The following is an 8378-nucleotide window of genomic DNA, read 5'->3' as shown; positions in this document are numbered from 1 at the left end:
ATCTGAAGCAGTATTTTTAATAATGTGAGAAATATTTAAATTAGCCAAGTCTGCACACACTCAAAAATATAACATTGAGATTGGAACTATGAGCTAACATTTTCATGGGGCTGAAGATAGGTGGGGAGAGAAGTGCCAAGCAGTTTTCATCAGAGGCTCAGCCTGTACAGACTGGTGCCTGGAATCTGGACTTACATTTGGTTTAAAACAAAATACTTTTCTGACAGGCTGAAAAGGAGCAAAGCTACAACTCTGGAGAATGAAACATTTATTTTCATCTTTGCTATGCAAATGGCACAAACACTAAACTCATTTCCATTCCTGGAAGGGTTCAAGGCCAGACTGGACAGGGCTTGGTGCAAAGCTGGGACAGTGGAGGGTGTCCCTGCTCATGGCAGGAGGTGGTGCTGATTGGGTTTTAAGGTCCCTTCCAACCCAGACTGTTCTAGGGTTCTATGGTTTGTTGTTCCATGAAGTAGTTTTATTTCATGATTTATGATCAAGGATGCCTAGATCTCTTTCACTCCAGCTTTGTTAGAATACACACCCAGGACAGCTCTATGTAATTTCTGTTGTGGAGTGTTGATATAGTGCTGAACCCAAACTCCTCTGAGTAATTAAAACTAGAAGAGTTCATTCCAAGGCACGAGGTGCAGTCATTAAGCTCATCTGTCAACTGCATTCCAGAAGATAGCTCCTGGTATGAGAAGAATGGGATGCTTTGTGATGTTATCTGTGATCTGAGGGTCTGTTATTGACTCCAAAACAAGCTTTACTCTGTAGAGCCAAGTGGCAAAGCAGCTGCCCTTTGTAACAGAATAACAGGATTATGATACTTGAAGTAATTTCCTCTTCTTCCAGAACCTATTCTGCGTGTCAGCCAGGAGATATTGCAGCTTGCCTGGCAGATAAGGGATTGCAGAGCTGTGTTCTGGACTGATTCTGTTTGCAGTGAATCAAACATCGAATCTCAGGTCCTTCTGCACTGTATAGGACTTGCTTCAATAATCAAATAATTGAGCATAGTTCAGCATACCCAAAGTTGCTGTTACATGTTAGAGACTGCAACGCAATGGAACTTATGGAGATTTTTCTAACTTTCAAAGTTAATTTAAAGTAATTCAGAACTATTAAGGAGAAAACATAAAGGTATTAAATTATTTTCTCTGGTCAAATTAATGAAACAAATCTATCAGTGGACCAGATTTGAAAAAATCTACTCTAAGTAAACACATCTTTTCCCCAAATAGAAAAAGTACTCTTGCTTTTTGAATTCTCCTGTCACTAGAATCTTTCTGTGCAACTAAATTTGCTTTCCAGAAAACCTCCCAGTAGAAGAGACTTCTGTAAATGTCATGTACAAAACATTTGGACAGAGGAATGGGTCTGTGTGTGTTTGTGCTGTTCTGCTGGTATTTTATGGTCATTTTCAACTTCAGTTGAAAGTAATTTCATCTTGTAATCTCTAACATTATTAAAAATAAGCGTAAAAATCCATCCTTTCTGTAATCCCTTCTCACAACATTTCATTGTGATGTACCAGCAGAGGGAGATCATGTTCTTGTTCCTCCTCTGGCTTTTCCTAATACAGGCTGGTTGCCTAATTGCAAGTTTATTGATAATCCTGATGTGGCAAATAGAATATGTTTAAATTCTCCAGAATCCAATCCTTGTCAAGGATGACATTTTAATACACTTTTCTTTTTTTTTTTTTTTTTTTTTTTTTTTTTNCTCCCAAAAATTCCTGTATGCAACAGGCAATCACTCCAGTGGTGAAAGCAGTAACTGTGTAGTGTTTTTTTTCTGTTTTCATAGAATCATGGAATTGTTTAGGTTGGAAAAGCCCTCCAGGACCATTGAGTCCAACCATTGCCCATCACTGAGCCATGTCCACAAGTGCCATATCCAGGGATGGGGACTACACCACTGCCCTGGGCAGCCTGTGCCAATGCCTGAACACCTTTTCTAGGAAGAAATTTTTCCAAGAATCTCAAATCTGAATCTCCTCTGGCTTATCTTGGGGACATTTCCTCTCATCCTTGTTTTGTTACATCTATACATCCAGTTCTATATAAATAGAATTTGATGTAAAGTTCATGTGTGCAATTTAATGCATATAAATGGGGATTATTGGAGAAATCAAATGAGAGATCTCCAGGGACTGGAAAAGGAGCTTCAGGTGCTTAGGCTGGATATGGACACCTATGGTCAGTGGAGATATTGACATTTTAGGACAATGAACCCTACACTGCCTCATGTAYTGTATTTAATACATGACCACAAGCAAGGTTTGCATGATGACATGGCTGTGGGTGAAAACAGCTTGGAATCATGGATAATTAGCATGCATTTCCCATGTGCAGAATTTAAAAATTGAAGTATAGGATTTCTTGATCTTCATAGAGCTGATCTTGGAAAATGGCCTTTATGCCATGATTCTTTTTTTTTTTGCTTTCAGCATATGATAATGGTCGCAGTGTTTTCATAAAGAAATACATTACCTTTCTCATTAGATATTTAATATCTTGAAATCTCCATCCATCAGTTTATCTACTTCTTTGTTTTTCCAAGTAAGCAGCAGAGCAGGTCCTAACTTGGTCCTGGTCTTGCTCCATATCTGCATTAATGAAAGCAGCAAGTCTGCTTCTGAGCCAGAAACAAAACTTGTGACCCCTGACTTCTATGTCATGATCGCAGGATGGCCTGTTTTATAAAACAAATGTTTTATAACCAAAARCAAAGTGATTTCATCTTGCAGATGAGAGATGATTCAGTGCTACAGTGGGATGAAATGGTCTCTTGGCTCAGGCACAAGCTTTGTTAAACAAACTACTCCAGTTGCTACAGCTACTTATGCCTGTGTCTCACTCTTTTTCACTAGGATGGGAGAGTTTGAAAYGTGTTGAACTGTGAATCAAACTGACATTTGTATTTCAGGAAACTTCTGGGGAGCAGAAAGAAGATTCAAAATGGCAAWAGTGTTTCTGTAGGACTTCTAGATTCTTCACAACGTCGAACACACAGCATGTTAAAATGTCTCATTTTTACGACCTTTACATGGAAAGCTGCCTGTCATCAGAAATGTTTGTAGAACACAGTGGAWTGTTACCCTTCACCTGCCTGCTCTGATTCTGCTGTAAGGCATTAATTGGCAAAGCCATAAAATATTAGAGCAGACTGAATTTAAAAAGGAAGATGGAACCATAAAATACAGGATGGCCAGAATTTAGCCAGACACTATAGGTGTGAACATTTCAAAATAGATTTCTGTTCCCACCTTACCTCTTTTTAGCTGTAGGGTAGGAGCAGGGAGCATAGCCTATAGCTTGGTTCCAGATTCAAACCTTTTGGGAAAGTGGAGAGCAGAAACTTGCAGTTCTTCAGAACCTTATTAGCTAATAAAAACATTGATTTTTACACAGCTGAYCAGGCTAGAATCCAAGGGTTTCTTCCCTTAACTAGAGCAGGTTGTTTCTAGTCATGTGGATTCTGGAGAAAACTCATAATGTATGATCTGTTTGAAGAGTCAGAAARCAGAAGTTGAACAAAAGTTACATACATACCATTTTTCTATTAAATCACTGTTTTTGTATTGCTGGCAAAGGTAAGATACCTCCCAGGAAGCTGTGAATCCTCTRTGACTGAAGGGCTTTGAGACTGTTCAGTCTGAAGGCTCTCTGGTTCTGTCTGCAGGACAGCTTTTAACCATCTCCAGTGAAATGCCTTGGTCACAGAGCGCAGASATGAGTACTAAAAACACACTGTCCACGTGTGAGAGCAGCTGCACAGCTGGAAACCACAGGGCATGGGCTGGAACAGGATCAGGGGTTGCTTGATCCCTTCAGAGTCTGAACCTCATCACATCATGGCATTCACATTACAAAATCTTGCCCAGAAGTTGTGCAGGTCTTTTCATGGTCTCTGTAGATGAAGATGAAGATTACAGCAATATAGCCACAGATTAATCTATCAACCCTTTCTCTTTTCTGCACCTCGTTTATCTTCTCTTGTACATCTGTTAGCAGCAGCTCCAGTGAGCTTCATTACCTGCTCTAAGGCTCCACGAATACCTGCTAATTCCTGTTGTAGCATTCCCGTCCTGGGATGGCACTTTAACCCTGTCCTTCCCAAAAGCAGCATAGGTTCTGCCTGCATGCAAGAATTTGAGACAAAAAATGGTTATTTTTAGTTTTAGAGCRGTGAATTTGCACCTCTCATATCCAGGACCAGAGTGTCTGCATACATAAAATACAAAGACAAGACCAAAGGCTGGCTAAGAAAACACTGTCAGTGAACTGGAGAGATCTCACTCTGCAATACACACACTTCTCACAGGGAGAGCCAAAGCCACCTACCCAAAACAAACAGCAAGCATTCCCTCCTTTTCCACAATTAATCAAGTTCAAACAAAGAAAAGAATAAAAGGAGGGAGGGGATTTTTAGGAGGAGAGGGAATAAAAGCTTTGAATGTATATGGAGCTCCAGAGGAAAAATATTGTCAAATGTCTTTGACAAGGCAGCCCAAAGCATCTGGGATACGTGCAGAGCTGGCTGGCCAGGAGAGAGGTGTCGTGAGAAAGAGCTCTGGGGGATGCAGCCTGCTGCGAGTGGTCCATGGGATCCCAGGAGGAGCATCTGTTTTGGGACCAGCAGTTGTTCTGTAATTACAGAGCAGCATCAGCTTTAAAAACAATCATTTTGATACTCTCCTTCTGATGGAAACTTGGGTTTTTGAAGTGGAGTCTTGTTTGTTATAAATGGGGATGAAACAGGCAGCTCTTTCCTCATTAGCAGTCACTGGACAGTACCAATTTTTAGCTGCAAATTACAAAATGGGGCAGATTCAGACAGAGGCACAAAGGGAGAAAAGTACTTTATTTCCTTCCCAATCTTCTAAACTAGTATAGGAATTTTATTCTTTTGAACYGATACGAGCTAGGAAAAGGAATTAAACAACTTAACTCTTTACTCCACCTCAGCTAATACTTTACAGCTGCCCTGGATAAATATATAGGGAAGAACTCATGGACTATTTGGGTTGGAAGGGACCTCTAAAGGTCAGCTGGCCCACACTTTGCCCACACCCGGTGTGGCAGTACACGAGTGTTGTGGGAAGGGTTTACRCTATCAAGCCCATATCTGTTGGATGCTTCCATGCTTCAAAATTGCATTTTAAAAAAGTTWAATTCCAGCCCAAAACAGGCACGATGAGATGATGAAGGTGAAGTTAGAAATGCTCAGAAATTAGGAAGTGAGAATATGACTGAAATATCTGTGCATATGAAAGAGGCTCCTSTGGAGCTCGTGAGGGTGGCATCCACTGTGGCAGGGCCAGGGCTGCTCCCTCTGGAGTACCCTGACCCCAATCCCCTCCCCTCCCTGCCCTGCCCACAGCCCCCACCCCAATAATCCCCAGGTGTTCCTGCCATGGAGCACTTCCACAATGACCTCGGAATGCCTGTGCTTAGCTCTCACTCTGGCATCATGCCAAAACCTCACTGCAGAGCATGTCAGAAGGAACCCAGTCTTTTTTTCAATAGATGAATCTTTGGCAAACAGTGAAAATCATTTTATTGAAGAAGAAGAAGAAAAACCAATTTTTCCTCTTGCTAAAGGGCTTTCTTCCTACAAATTTCAAAGGCCTGCTGTGAATAATATTGTCAGAGCTTCCAAGCTGCAAGGCTATTTTATAGTGGAAAGTGTGAGGCAACCAAAATAAATACCAGTTTCCACTGTTACAAAATAAAGATTTTGCTTTATGTTGTACCTTCAAAACCATGTTCAAGGACGTGGGGTTTTGGGATGCAGAGGTAGGTACCCCAGAGGGTTATTTTTTCATACAGGCACTGRGTTTGTTCTTTCTTGTTCACAGCAAATTGGGAAATAATTTGAGACAGAAAGAACATGATGGCCTTCTTTATGATGCAAAACATTACAGGAATTTGTCTTCATAAAGGACTAGAGGCAATCCTTAAATCCAAATGCTGCCAGTCCTTAGGATGTTTGAAATACATATKCCTATTTAATGGCGTGAGTGCATCTCTCCTTCCATGATTTGTGAGTATTTTTGACAAACCTGGTCCTAGTTTTCTGCTAGCAGAGTTACAGATGAGGCAAGTTTTCCATGGTTTGGGGTTTTATTGCGAATGCTTCACACAGCTCTGGTTATGTGCTTCCTTCTCATGACATCAGTGCTGAAGGGGAGAAAGAATGTAAACATCTGTCTTTTATAATTCAATTCCAGGCTTATAACTTGATTAGGATAAGCAATGTTTCTACACGATTTATTTTCCAGCCACAATAACGTGCAATTTTAGCAGCAATTTGAAGATTAGTAAAATAAGGATGGAAACTAAGGAAGTAAATCCTGCTTCACGGTCTACCTTTGTGAGCTACACCAATGGCTGTGCAAAGGCTGGAATTTCCCTCCCACCTGGTGTTTAAAATGATGTCCCGTTGCTCCCCGCAGTGCAGGATGCAGCCCGTGGAAAGGAGGTTGCAATAGAAGTGCTGAGGTGAGCTAGAGCTGCAGGAATGTGGCTTTGGGCTCTCTACGGAGACCTTCTGTGTGGCATTGGGTCAGGACTGAATTTTCCAAAATTCAGACATTGCTGCATCCGTAAACAACTAAGCAGGCCTGAAATACAGAACCTTTAATCTCTTCCATTGCCCGAGCAGAGTCAAAACACCAGTTTATTTTCTTTGTTTTCCAGGCTTTTCTTGCAAGAGGGACTGCCAGTGCCTGGAGTTGTGGTCCTGGTCAGAGTCTGGACCTTTCCTACACCCTTTACACTACTAAATTTAAAGATATGTTCATGGGCACTAAGGAGGGCTTCAATAGTACTTGTGGATGTGTAACTGAAGCCAGGGGACAGCCGGGGCAGCAGCACATGTCAGACTGATTTCAGTCTTGTATCACGTTTCCAATAGTAAAACACTGAAAATCAGGGTGCCAGAATGCTTTTGGTTGGAAGAGATCATAAAGCTCCGAGGCGAGAGCCGCACCCCAGCCTGAGGAAGGGTCCCTCAAGTGAAGGCGGCGACCCCCAGGTGAGGGCGGGACTCGGAGGTGAGAGATGGACCCCGAGGTAAGGACGGTGACCCCAAAGTGAGGGAGGGACCCCGATGTGAGGGCGGGACCCCGGGGTGACGGAGGGACCTCCAGGTGAGGGCGGAGACGGTGAGGCAAAGACGGCGACCCTGAAGTGAGAGGTGGAACCCAGGTGAGACAGGGATCTCGAGGTGAGGACAAGGGGCACGGCGGGCCACGGGAGGCGGGACCGGGGCGGGCGCAGCTCAAATCCGCAGCCGGTGCTCCTGGGGCGGCAGCCGCAGCTCCATCCCCAGCTCCGACTTGCAGCAGCAGCCCCTCGGCACTGCCGGGGCTCAGCCCTGTCCCTCGGGGCGGCGCTGCCCCAGCCCTGCCCGGTAGGGAAGGCGGAGCGGGGCCGCAGCCGCGCGCAGACAAAAGCGGCGGTGCTTCCTGCCCRCGCCTGAGGGGAGCGGGCGGTGGGCGCCGGGCTCTGCTCCCCGCGCTTGGTCTTTGCTCCCCTCGGTCTGTCCCCGCTCTTCGCGGCCGATCCCCGCTCTCTCCGGTCCATCCCGGGTCGGTCCCCGCGCTGTCCCCGATCCGTCCCGGTCTATCCCCGCGTTCTCCTCGGTACGTCCCGGTCTACCCCGGCACTCTCCGCGGTCCGTCCCCTTTTCCCCGGCCCGGGAARAGGCACCGGGGACAGCGTTTCCTGGCCGCCCCGGGTCCCGGCGCGATGGCTGTCGGTGGGAGCCCCGGGGCGCTGGGCACGGTGCTGCTGCTGCTCGCCCTGAGTGTCCGCGCCGTGCCCGAGCCCGACGCGGTGCCCGAGGGAGCCTCCACCCTGGCCTTCGTCTTTGATGTGACCGGCTCCATGTACGACGACCTGGTGCAAGTTATCGAGGGCGCATCCAAGATACTGGAGACGTCGCTGAAGAGACCCAAGCGGCCGCTGTACAACTTCGCGCTAGTGCCGTTCCACGACCCAGGTAGGGCATTTCCCCCGGGGGTCCGAGCGGGACCCGGGCTGGGGCGGGCAGGAGCCGGGGCGTGCAGCAGGGAGCTCCCGAGGACTGGGAAAAGGYTGGGTTTCCTGCGCTTGCAGAGACTGGAGCCTAAGTATTGCTGGTCCCATCCTAGTCCTTCTTGCCGCCCCTCGCCAAGAGCGAGTAACACTTTGTGACCACCACCTCCCTGTCTCCCTACAGAGCTTCCCAAAGCCTTCAGGCTGGAATGGAGTAGGCTCTAAGTGGGCTACGTGCACCAAAGACTAGCTTAGGGGATCAAATACTCCCCTTATTAGTTTTTATACTATTGTATAAAAGCTGAAGTGGCTTCAATGACCGGC

At 45.6% G+C, this 8378-nt stretch overlaps 1 protein-coding gene across 1 annotated transcript in view; it reads left to right on the top strand.

Moving 5' to 3' along the window:
- Positions 1-7363: 7363 nt before the first annotated feature.
- HMCN1 (hemicentin 1) overlaps positions 7364-8378 on the top strand; it is a 170970-nt gene continuing 169955 nt past the window's right edge. The window contains exon 1 of the mRNA XM_057380547.1: positions 7364-8019. Within this exon, the coding sequence (XP_057236530.1) occupies positions 7767-8019 (253 nt within the window). The 5' untranslated portion in view covers positions 7364-7766. The remainder of the gene's footprint in view (positions 8020-8378) is intronic.

Source organism: Malurus melanocephalus, unplaced genomic scaffold (assembly GCF_030028575.1).
Source record: "Malurus melanocephalus ecotype Western Australia unplaced genomic scaffold, MMel_1.1 scaffold_459, whole genome shotgun sequence".
NCBI classification, from domain to species: Eukaryota; Metazoa; Chordata; class Aves; order Passeriformes; family Maluridae; genus Malurus; species Malurus melanocephalus.
Note: the sequence above shows the minus strand (reverse complement) of the source record. Positions and strands in the feature narration are given on the sequence as shown.